Here is an 11,417-nt window from a genome sequence, read left to right as displayed (position 1 = left end):
TCTGGGGTGTGGAGCCAATCACCCCCACTTCTTTCCCTCCTGCTCACCCTCCAGCCCCTCCGGTTGCCAGGCCCCCAGCTCGGACACAGCACTAAGTTTGCTGACCCCCAAGGAAATTTAACTCTGGCTAGCCAAAGCTGGAGGAGAAGGCAATGGCACCCCACTCCAGTACTCTTGCCTGGAAAATCCCATGGACTTGCATGGAAAATACCATGGACTGGTAGGCTGCAGTCCATGGGGTCGCTAAGAGTCGGGCACGACTGAGCGACTTCACTTTACTTTTCACTTTTATGCATTGGAGAAGGAAATGGCAACCCACTCCAGTGTTCTTGCCTGGAGAATCCCAGGGACAGAGGAGCCTAGTGGGCTGCCATCTATGGGGTCGCACAGAGTCGGACACAACTGAAGCGACTTAGCAGCAGCAGCAGCAGCAGCCAAAGCTGGACCCAGCACTGCCTTGGCGCCACTAACCCATCCGGTCCCCTTGGGCAGGAGAAGTGCCAGGTTTCCACGGCCATCGTCAAGCCCCGCCCGCAACGCGGGAGGGAGGAGTAGTGGGAGGACACCAGTTCATCCGGACTGAGGACTCCGAACTGCACGCTCTTGATGGTGCGCAGCGGGCATGCGCTGCCCCAGGAGCCGGGGCCACCCCCCGTGCATGGCGGACGCAGGCGCGCTGCGCAGGCGCAAACCTCAGTACAAAAAGCCTGCGCCGCCTCCACTTAGGCGCTCAGACCTCGTCCGGGCGGCGGCTGGGAGGATCTCCCCGGTTTGGGAAGAAAAAGCTGGAGGAGGGAAAGGTCGGGGAGGGAAGGAGGCGCGGGAACGTTAAGGGGTGAAAGGAGCTCTTCTCCGACCTTCCGGAGATTTTTCCGTCTCCCAAAAAGAGAAAAATGAGGAAGGGAAAGGAAAAGGCTTCGGGGGAAGAAGAGGAAAAAGGGAAACCGAGGGTGAAGGGCGGAGAGTGGAAGACCCTCGCGCCCAGGCACAGGTGAGATCTCCGGGGCAGTCTGCTCACCGTGACTGAAGGTGGGCGAGGCGGGGAGGAGAGAGGGTCAGTGGGGAGGAGAACCAGGGTCGGGGAAGCAAGGAACTGGCTGAGTTCTGGGGTTAAGGGCAGGCCGGGTGTGTTGGAAGGAGGCCTGCACTACTCTCTCTGCTGAACTTGGCAAGCGGGACTTCCTGTTTCCCCAGAAACGCTCTTACATAAGGCTCTGGACAAATGAGAAAGAGACAGCCGGAGCGCCTCACCACTGTAGGACTCCTGCCTGGACCCTGGGGCGCAGCTTCCCGTGTTCCTGGGCCCTAGTGTCCCACTTCCTGACCCTGAGTCCCCACATCGCGCCTGCTTCCCTGCCCACCCCCCGCTTCCCCGCTCCCTGCGCCAAGTCCCAGCCTGCGCTGGTGCCAGCACCTGCTGCAGGTGCCCAGGCTGCCAAGGGAAGGGCCGCTGCTCCTCCCAGCCCAGCGATTCCCCACAGGAGGAAGCCCGCCTCCTAGGTAAATCAGGCCACTTCTGCTGGACCTTGGGCAGAGAATTGATTTTTTTTCCCCCTGGCAGTTTGCCTTTTGATTCTCTTCTCCTGCCTGGGGCTTCAAGGCACGTAGGTCTCCGTGCCCAAGCCTGGATGTCGACCTGGAATTCAGGTGACCGTCGCCCCCACCCCCTACCTCCCAGACCCCCCCGCCTTGCATTGGCCCTCAGCTACCCTGAGGATACCCCCTAAGCCCCAATAAAGAGAGAAACCATGACTTATTCTCTTTAGTATCCACTTATCAACATTTAGTCCCAATAATAATAAAAATAATATCTTTTAAAAATCCACAGGGAATTATCAGGGGAGGAGCCTGTCCTGGTCTCTGACCCCTCACATTGGGGAACTCCTGGCCTAGTCCCTGTCTCTCTGGCATCCGGCCCCTCTTAGTGGCAGAAGAGGGGGTATGGAGGACCCATCATCACCCAGAGTACAGTCAACACAGTGTCCTGGGGGGCTGCAGCCAGGGTTGGGGTGTCAGGAGATAAATGGGGCTGGGGAGCTAGTGAGGTAGAGAGCTGGAGGTGGGAAGAGCTGGGAATATTTGCATGGCATGGACCTCACGTGAGCCCTGGCAGCCTTTAGTGGGGGAGCGGGGGAGAGCCAGGTCTGGGGGACGAGCAGCTCAGGGTGGGGCAGAGGGGACAGGGGTGCTCAGAGAGCGGCCGTGGGGACAAGCCACCTGGAAACCATGGCCCTTCAGTGAACTTGGAAGAGTCCAAAGTAGGTGAGGAAGGGGGCAGCCTTGAGTTGGGTCTGGGGGAGGGTGCGGAACCACAGGGAGGATCCTGGCCGCAGGCGCAAGAGCCCTGACACTTGGCAGAGACGCAGGCCCAAGAGCCCTGACACTTGGCAGAGACGGAGCTGGGGCCCAGGGGAACTGGCCGCAGTGGCCGAGAATTCCTCCAGGCAGCGCAGGGCCAGCGTGTCATCCACCAGCAAGTCCAGCTTCAGGTAGACAGCCTTCCCCTCATCAAAGTGCACGTGGGGGGGCAGGGGAGGGGCGGAGTCCAGGCCTCTGCTGGCCCTGGGCTTCATCTCAGGTGTCCTTAGAGGCCCAAGGCTCCTCTCAGCCCAAACCCCACGCTCCCCTCCCCACCTTTAACTTGCCCCCAACCCCGAAGCCCAGCCTTTCTCCTTCAGTTCCGGCTTTACCCGTGGAGCCAGGTGGGGCTTACCTGACAGTACAGGTAGTACAGCCCAGCCCGGGTGACCGTAAATTGCCCGGTCTGGCAGTCATAGCGCAGGGGGTTGGAGCTGTTGATTTTGGCCTCCTCCCAGCCACTCACCGTCCCGTCCACACCTGAATGTGGGTGTTCAGAGACAGGGGGAAATCCCTCTATAGAACCTTCTCACACTGGCCAGTGAGACACTGAGTTTATAAACCTTTGGGCCCACTTTACCCAGAAGATATCTAGGAGGCCCGGGACAAGGGAGGAGCCACAGCCTAGGGAGCTGGGAGTGTGATACGAAGTTAGGGGAAGAAACCCGACCTAGAGGACTAGAATGATAGCAAGTTCTCACCAGCTGCTTCTGGAGACAGGAGAAGGACTCAAGAAGCACGGGGGCTTTTATAGGTTGTGTCTGCACCATTTGCTCTTTTACTTGGAGAAGGTATGCATGCATTACTTAAATCATATATAACATGGGTTATTAAAATAAAAAATCAAAAGGGAAAAATATAAAAACAAAAAATTAAAAATAATAAAATGGTACCCAAATCTCCATTAATGAATGGATAAGGAAAATTGTGTTAAGTCCATACAATGGGATATTACTCAGCCATAAAAAGAAATGGAGTACTAATGCATGCTACAATGTGGAGGAAACATGAAAACGCCATGCTAAGTGAAAGAAGCTAGTCACAAAGGATCACGTGTTCTATGACTGTCCAGGTGGCGCAATGGTAAAGAATCTGCTTGCCCATGAAGGAGACGCAAGACATGGGGGTTGGATCCCTGGGTCTAGAAGATCCCCTGGAGTTGGAAATGGCAACCCACTCCAGTATTCTTGCCTGGAGAATCTCATGGACAGAGGAGCCTGGAGGGCTGCAGTCCATGGGGTCGCAAAGAGTCAGACATGACTAAGCGACTGAACACGCATGCACATGAAATTTCCAAATAAACAAATACACAGAGACAAAAAGTACATTAGTGGTTGCTTAGGGCTGGAGGGGATCAGGGAAATACAGTGTGGTGGGTGAAGCATACAGGGTTTCTTTTTGAGGTAATGAAAACTCTAAAATTACTGTAGTGATGGTCATACAATTCTGTGACTATACTAAGCTTAACTGTACATTTTTAAAAGGTGAATTGTATAGTATGTGAATTATATCTCAATAAAGCCATTAACAATAACAAAACTAGAGTAAAGGTAATTGCAAATTGTAAAGAAGACAAATAATCAAATGACAAAGCAGGGTCTCAAGTGACTTCACAGTCCTCCATGAGCCGCCCCTGTTTACCTCTCAGATCTAATCTCACACATTCCTCCAAGTCACAAGACTCCAGGCCCTCAGGCCCACTTTCTGTTCCTGCCAGGCACCAAGCTCACTGTTTCCACAGGGTTTTTACTGCTCTTGCCTCCCCCCAGGATTCCTCCCTCCCTTCAGTCAGTCTGGTCACTCTGAGTGACCTCCCCAGGCCTCCCAGTCTGAAATATTAATAGCTAGTCTCCATTAAACTCTCCTCCACTCACCGCATCTCTCTCATAGCAGTCACCAAGGACAGAAATCATCTTTATTTCCTTCTGTGATAGTTTGGGGTCTGCCTCCCCCAAGGAGCAGGGGAATTGGTCTGATTACCGCACCCCAGGCCCTGCAGCTGGGCCTGCTCTGAGCACACACCAAGCACATGCTGGTGGGAAGAAAACAGAGGGGAGGAAGAGGCTGTAGAGGCAGCTGTCTCTTGTTTGGGTCCACAGGCTGCTCTCCGGGGCTTCCAGCACCTCATCTCAGTAGCCTGGGAAGCTTCCTTCCCGGCACCCCCATCTTTTGCCTGCCCCAGGGCGCTCTCCTGGTTCCTTTCTCAAGAACATAATGCTCACAGGGCATTTTCATCCCTGCCTATGGGTTGCCTTGGCTTTTATTTCGCAAGACTCCAGTCTGAGTCTCCAGCTCTGCCCCTCCTGACACTGCTCCCTGCCTGCCATTAGAGTAACCTCCCCATGCTCCCCACTGCAAACTCACCTAGACCAAAACTGAGCCTGACCCCCCCCCAACCCCAAATTTGCTTGACCGTCTGCATTCCACAATGGGCTCCTGGTCCTACCTCTTGTCAAGCACTCAAGCCTGCCTCTCCTTCACCAGCTTTATCCATTGATCACCAGTTCCTAGCAAGTCTGCCACCTAAGTAGCTGTCTCCGTCCCCTGTGTGTGTGGACTCGGCCATTTCTCACTGGGACTCTCTTCAGGCTCCTTCCACTTTAGGCTCCCTGTTTCCACCGAGAGTAAACTGCCTGCTCCAGTTTACTCGCCACATTACACAGAGGCATAGTGATGTTTCTCAAATGCAGACATGAGACTGTCTCTTCCTGCTTTGACTTCAGAATAACCTCCAGACTCCAACTGTGACCTGGCTCCATATCCTTCTCCAGCCTCACCCCATTCTGCTCTTCTGGATCTGTCTCCTCAACCACATCGAGCCGCTTGCTCCCCGTCCTCCAGCCTCATCGGACCCTTGGAAAATTCTGGGCTTTTGTACAAGTGGCCCTGCCCCTCTGTCCATCTTATACTCACACTTGGGTAAGAGCCCATGCCTCCTTGGGGAAGAGTCCCTGACTCCATTGTAAAGTTGTCTTCCTCTGTACTGGCCATGTGTCTCTTGCTACTTTCATTATTATTCTTGTCATATCACATTGTAATTTACAAATTTAGATGCTTGCCTCCTCTCCTAGACAGCAGTTCCTTGCAAATAGGTCTGGATATTACTCAGTGTGGGCACCTAGCTGGGTCCATACAAACAGTAGCATCTCAGTTCATGTGTGCTGAGTCAACAAATGAGTAAATGTCTGGGTAACTGCTAAAATAATGGTCCAGTCAGAAGGGAAGAAAGCTGGCCTGAGGCATGAAGAGTAAGGGAGAGAAGGAGAAAGGGCATTCCTGGCTAGGGAACTAGTTTGAGCTGGTTGTGGCTAAGGGCATGGTGTGCCTGAGACCATGGTATCACTAAATTTCATTCTTTACTGCCCGGCAATCCCCCTTTTTTCCCTGCTAGGCTTGCTTTTCACCGTCCCTCCTGCCCATCTCCCTCAATCTCCAGAGGACCCCGAAGGCATCAGGTAAGGGCTACCTTTTGTCCTCCCACCCAAACCACAAACCGACTTGTTCTCGTGGTCACCGCTGACCCTCTTATGGCGATGAGATGACACGTCCCGTCCCTTTCTTCCTTCTGGAGTCCACCCCCTCCCACCTCCTTGGATGCTGCCTGCAGGTTCCCCCACCCCTGCACTGGCAATCGCCTCTCACTCAATGTCCGCAACACAAGCACAGATAGCTGGATTCAAATCCTGGCCCCACCTCTTAGCATCATCATGACCTGGACAGGTTACCGTCATCTCTGTAAAAAGCAGATGGCTGGATTATCTTCCTTTTAGGACTCTTTCAAGGATTAGGTGAGATTAAAACCTGAATAGGTAGCTATGATTTAGGCAGTATTGCTTAAGGACTGAACTTTTCCTGGACTCACATCCTTCTCTACCTCCTGGCCCATTTCTCTGCTCCTGTCACAGAGAAACTTCTGGAGAGAGTTGTCACTGTCTCTGATTCCTATTTCCGATTTTCTCTTAACCCAGTCCACACTGGCTTCCAACCTAACCACACCAGCCACCGCCCTTGTCAAGGTCACCAGTTGACTTTGAATGTTACTAAATGCAGCGGTCATTTCTCTGTTCTCATCTCATGTGACCGACCACTCAGCTGCATTCAACATAGACAGCCACATCCTCCTTCTTGAAACTATGTCCTCTCTCAGACTCCAGGACACTGCCCTCCTTGGGTTTCTTCCCCTCTCTGGCTGCTTCTCAGTCTCCGCTGAATTCTCCCACTCTGCTCCAAGAGCCTCAGGGCTTTCCTTGCGGGGCCCCCTTCCCTCGTGGGTGTCTCATCCAGTCCTGTAGCTTTAAATACCATCCATCTGGTGATGACTCCTGACTCTACACACCCTGCCCAGGCCTGAGCCACTCACCAAGTCCAGATAACTATTTGTGAAACTCACTTGTTTATTATTTATCCACTTAGTTATTATTAGCTCTCAAATTCAATTATTAATTTACATGCCCCCCCAACCTGTTTCCTTCCTGGTTAACACCACTTAATAAAAGACACCATTATTCTCAAAGATGCCCAAGTTAAAAATCTAGAAGTCATTCCTTCCCCCTCGCCCCTTAATCCTGCTCCACCAAGTCCTTCTCTTCGAACTACACACTGAATCCATTTACTTCTCTCCATCTCAGCTGCCAACCCTAGACTAAGTCACTCTCGTATCTTGGCTCCTGGCCTATCACATGGAAGGGAATTCCAGGTGAACGAACAGTATGTCCAAAGTCCAGAAGAAGCACATTGGTGGGGAGGGGGTGTCAGCCAACAAGCGTGGAGAGGGCATACGGATGTGCCAGGAAAAGAGGTTGAGACCAGAGCGTGGAGAGGATGAAAGCCAAGCAGAAAAGCAATAGAAGAATGAGAGAGATGCTTAAGGAGGCTGAACTTGGCAACACAGGTGGGACACAGTAGGGGTGGGAAAAGTCTAGAATGGAGAAGGAGCTGGAGACTTGAGTTTGAGGTTGTGAGGTCATGGTGCTGAGGTGGGGGTGGGGTGGGGATGGAAAAGAAGATCAGAGATTGGAAATATTTAGAGAAAAATGATCAGAGCACAAAAACTCTTGGAATATGGAGGGGAAAGAAGAGTGAAAAAAATCAAGGATGCTTCTTGGAGATGAGCGAGGGCTGAGGGAGAAGCCCAGCTGGTGTTTTGCTGGGGGGATCTGCCTGGTCTCTGAAAGGGGAAGGGGTCTCCCTGGGGTCCCATGTCTGAGTCACGGACAAAGTCCAGTTTGGGGAGCCAAGAGAAGCGAGCTCTAAGCATTTTCCTGAACTGGCTTTTGGAGTTTCTGATGTTGAAGGTGGGGATGGGGCTGGGAATCAAGGTTTTGGAGGGGTCCCTTGTCCAGAAGGCCAGGGCTGTGAGGGTAAGAGAAGAGCTCAGAGGCGGATCGGGGCCTCACCTGCCTGTGCTCCATCTTGTCCTGGTCGTGGGCGAACTGTAAGACACAGGAAAGGGGTGGTGAGCCCTGCCCTGCGCCCTGCCACCCCTTCTCCCTGGGCATGGCTCCCCATGCCGCACTTTCATAGTGGGCTGCAACTGCTCTGCGCGCCCGTGGTTTCTGGCCTTTAGATGCTGAGGATCAAGGAAAGACAGATGGGCAAAGCAGTCCCCACGTCTGGGGGCTTGGTGGCCAGGAGCTACTCTCTCAGCCCCATTCCCCCCAGTACCCTGGCATCCTTATTCTTGTTAAGTCTCCTGGTCTCAGAACTTCAGGCCGTATCTTCCTCCACAGGTATAGCCACTGATAATTTATCATCCAAAGGGGGATGCTTCTGAGCGCAAGAGGGGATTATTAATCATCACATTGAGCCCACAGGTGTAAGCCTGCAAGCCTGGATACATGGTCACGGGTCACCCCAGTCATAAGTCTTTGCTTTTGGGGGTTTGGGCCTCTGATTCCGTACCTTGTCTTCATGAGGACCTCAGGAGCTCTCCTAACTCCTGGCCACCTGCCTTCATATTCAGGGTGGGGTCTGAGTGAGAAGCAGGTCTATGCAATGGAAGGAGCTTCAGAGGGAGGGTCAGAATTCTAGGTTTGAGTCTCTGTGACTGCGAACCCCCCTTTTACTCTCTGTGCCTCAGTTTCTCTACCCATAAGCAAGGATAATGGGTTTTGCTCTGCCTGCTTCACAGGGCTGTTATGATGAACAAAACAGACAGTGAGTCCAGAAACCACCATGATATGATTCCTAAGGTTGGGATAAAGGGCTGCTCACCATTTCTGCAAAGCTGAACCAGTTTCGGGAAAGGAACAGCATCCTGGCTTTCCTCGGGCTGGGGGTTCAGGTCCTAAGGGTGTTAAGGGCAGAGCTAAACCAGGATCTCACCAGGGACTCCAAAGACACAAGCTAAGCCTGACAGGGGGCCCGTCAGGAGAGGCCCAGTCAGCAAGAGGACGAGTCCCTCAGCCAAGAGTGGCCGAGGCCACCAGGAGGCAAGTTCTTGGGGTCAGGGCTCACCCCTCTCCCCAAAACCAGCCACATCCCCCTAGTCTGCTCCCCTCAACCAGCAGTTGGTACATCACACACACACGCCCACACCCAGTCAGTGTGCAAAATGAGTACACACCCTGAACACACAGCCAGCATCCCTCTTCCATAGCAGGCTCCTGCATCTCACACTCCCACGTCCCCCACGGCCAATAACACTTCGTACTTGGTTGACATCAAGGGGGCACAAACCCTTACACACAGTTGTCACTCATGTACCCAGGCATGAGAGGGCTGATGCACACGCCCCCCACACACATGTCTGGCACAAGCAGGGCACACACTTCCCATGCTGAGCAACCATGGAGCCAGCACCCACCTGCCACTCACCAGCGGGTCCGGGTCTTCCTCTGCCACCAGGTCCCTCTGGGAAGGCTCCTGCTGGGAAGGAGGCAGCGTTACCTTGTCCTTCTCCACCTGACATCTCACCCTCTACCCACCTTCCTGGCCCCCTTTCCCCTCTGCCCACCGGCCCCAGCAGATGTTCGGGACAGTCCCAGGGAGGGGTGTGCAGCCCAGCCTCACCTGGGCAAACAGCGATGCCCGACTCCCTAGGCTGACCAGGGCCAGCAGGAGGCCGAGGCAGGCCAGGCCCAGGCCCAGCACGAGCAGGGCCAGCAGGGCGGTGCCGGGCTCCGCTTGGCGCTCCATCCGCGTCTGGAGCATCTGGATCCAACCGGTGGCCACGGCGGGGGTTGTGCCTGCCTCACCGGCCCCCATCCCTGGACCCTAGGCATGGGGGGAGGGGGAGCTAGCGGGCGGATCTGGCCGGGGAGAGGGAGGGTCCAGGGAAACGGGGCGGGAGCTGGTGGGGGGTGGGTAGGGGATGAGGACAGGAAACCGGACCCTGTGATTAAACTCCGAGCCGGCCCGAGCTCAGTTCACGGAGCGGGGCGCGCGACGCTGGGCTTGCAGAGCCCAGAGCGGGTCCCGGCCGGAGGCACGCACCTCCCGAGCGCGGAAAAGCGGGGCGATGTGTGTGTGAGTGTGCAGCGGGCGAGCTGGGGTGTGCGGCTGAGCTCTCTCCACGCGGGCGGCCGGCCGGCGGGAGAAAGGGATGGAGGGTTGAAACAGCAGAAACTCCACGTGGCCTAGGTGCCGGTGGCGGGGCGGGAGCACTGCCGCAAGTGCGGCGGGTCTAGTCCTGCCCGAGCGAGATTGCTAAATTAGGCCTGCAGGCCAAGGTGACAAGGCCACATGTGGCTGGTCTTATTATTCCCTCAGTCAACACAGTTGGAGGCCAGGGCACATTCGGATTTTAGCAGCCGCACCTAAAGACATCCTCCTCCGCAAGTAAGGAAAAGAGCTGAGGTCTGGCATTAACGCAGGCTGGGTTTCTACTTCTTTTAGCAAATCAGTTGGTAGTTGATTTAAACCCAGGATCCTGCACCTGAGGAGAGCAAGCTTCTAGAACTGTGCGCTGGGAGCTGTGTGCCCCCACCCCCACCCCAAGTGTGTTCCCCAAATGCAGTTCTCTGGAAACACACCAGCCACTTATGCAAATAATAGGGGTTACCTGAGCTCAGCAGGAGTTACAAGGAGCTCACGGAGGTCCCTTTAAATCGACCCCAGATGGAGTCCCTTGTGGGGAGCCATCTTTAGCAAAACCAAAACACCACACCTAAGCTAATTTCATGCAAATATGGGCTCCATAAAGGACAGAATTGGTATGGACCTAACAGAAGCAGAAGATATTAAGAAGAGGTGGCAAGAATACACAGAAGAACTGTACAAAAAAGATCTTCACGACCCAGATAATCACGATGGTGTGATCACTGACCTAGAGCCAGACATCCTGGAATGTGAAGTCAAGTGGGCTTTAGAAAGCATCACTAGGAACAAAGGTACTGGAGGTGATGGAATTCCAGTTGAGCTATTTCAAATCCTGAAAGATGATGCTGTAAAAGTGCTGCACTCAATATGCCAGCAAATTTGGAAAACTCAGCAGTGGCCACAGGACTGGAAAAGGTCAGTTTTAATTCCAATCCCAAAGAAAGGCAGTGCCAAAGAATGCTCAAACTACCGCATAATTGCACTCATCTCACATGCTAGTAAACTAATGCTCAAAATTCTCCAAGCCAGGCTTCAGCAATACGTGAACCGTGAACTTCCAGATGTTCAAGCTGGTTTTAGAAAAGGCAGAGGAACCAGAGATCAAATTGCCAACATCCGCTGGATCATGGAAAAAGCAAGAGAGTTCCAGAAAAACATCTATTTCTGCTTTATGACTATGCCAAAGCCTTTGACTGTGTGGATCACAATAAACTGTGGAAAATTCTTCAAGAGATGGGAATACCAGACCACCTGACGAACCTTTTGAGAAACCTGTATGCAGGTCAGGAAGCAACAGTTAGAACTGGACATGGAACAACAGACTGGTTCCAAATAGGAAAAGGAGTACGTCAAGGCTGTATATTGTCACCCTGCTTATTTAACTTATATGCAGAGTACATCATGAGAAACGCTGGACTGGAAAAAACACAAGCTGGAATCAAGATTGCTGGGAGAAATATCAATAACCTCAGATATGCAGATGACACCACCCTTATGGCAGAAAGTGAAGAGGAACTAAA

General features: G+C 53.4%; 1 protein-coding gene and 2 long non-coding RNA genes across 3 annotated transcripts; 1 reads left to right on the top strand and 2 right to left on the bottom strand.

Annotated features, from left to right (window-relative positions):
* The first annotated feature begins 725 nt into the window (after window positions 1-725).
* On the top strand, window positions 726-1,752 carry LOC112442634 (uncharacterized). The gene is made up of 2 exons (XR_009491689.1): window positions 726-991; window positions 1,195-1,752. It is a non-coding gene; the product is annotated as an uncharacterized lncRNA (long non-coding RNA).
* On the bottom strand, window positions 846-7,859 carry LOC112442633 (uncharacterized). Its single transcript, XR_009491690.1, has 2 exons — window positions 7,755-7,859; window positions 846-2,838 (listed from the first exon to the last, which is right to left on the bottom strand). It is a non-coding gene; the product is annotated as an uncharacterized lncRNA (long non-coding RNA).
* Window positions 7,860-8,482: 623 nt separating this feature from the next.
* On the bottom strand, window positions 8,483-9,637 carry LOC100568284 (tumor necrosis factor (ligand) superfamily, member 12). The gene is made up of 4 exons (XM_059878657.1): window positions 9,370-9,637; window positions 9,175-9,222; window positions 8,572-8,644; window positions 8,483-8,490 (listed from the first exon to the last, which is right to left on the bottom strand). Exons 1-4 carry the CDS (start codon window positions 9,562-9,564, stop codon window positions 8,483-8,485), a joined length of 324 nt encoding a protein of 107 aa, XP_059734640.1. The 5' UTR covers window positions 9,565-9,637.
* Window positions 9,638-11,417: the final 1,780 nt, after the last annotated feature.

Source organism: Bos taurus, chromosome 19, assembly GCF_002263795.3.
Source record: "Bos taurus isolate L1 Dominette 01449 registration number 42190680 breed Hereford chromosome 19, ARS-UCD2.0, whole genome shotgun sequence".
NCBI classification, from domain to species: Eukaryota; Metazoa; Chordata; class Mammalia; order Artiodactyla; family Bovidae; genus Bos; species Bos taurus.
The sequence above is the reverse complement of the archived record's forward strand: the minus strand, read 5'-3'. Positions and strand labels throughout refer to the sequence as shown.

What these genes read in the sequence shown, in the direction of transcription:
- LOC100568284 (XM_059878657.1), bottom strand. Translation starts at nt 9,564, where the DNA reads ATGGGGGCCGGTGAGGCAGGCACAACCCCCGCCGTGGCCACCGGTTGG. An exon ending in GGGCATCGCTGTTTGCCCAG is followed by an intron (nt 9,223 to 9,369) that starts GTGAGGCTGGGC and finishes CCTTCCCAGCAG; the next exon opens with GAGCCTTCCCAGAGGGACCT. An exon ending in AGGAAGACCCGGACCCGCTG is followed by an intron (nt 8,645 to 9,174) that starts GTGAGTGGCAGG and finishes TAACACCCTTAG; the next exon opens with GACCTGAACCCCCAGCCCGA.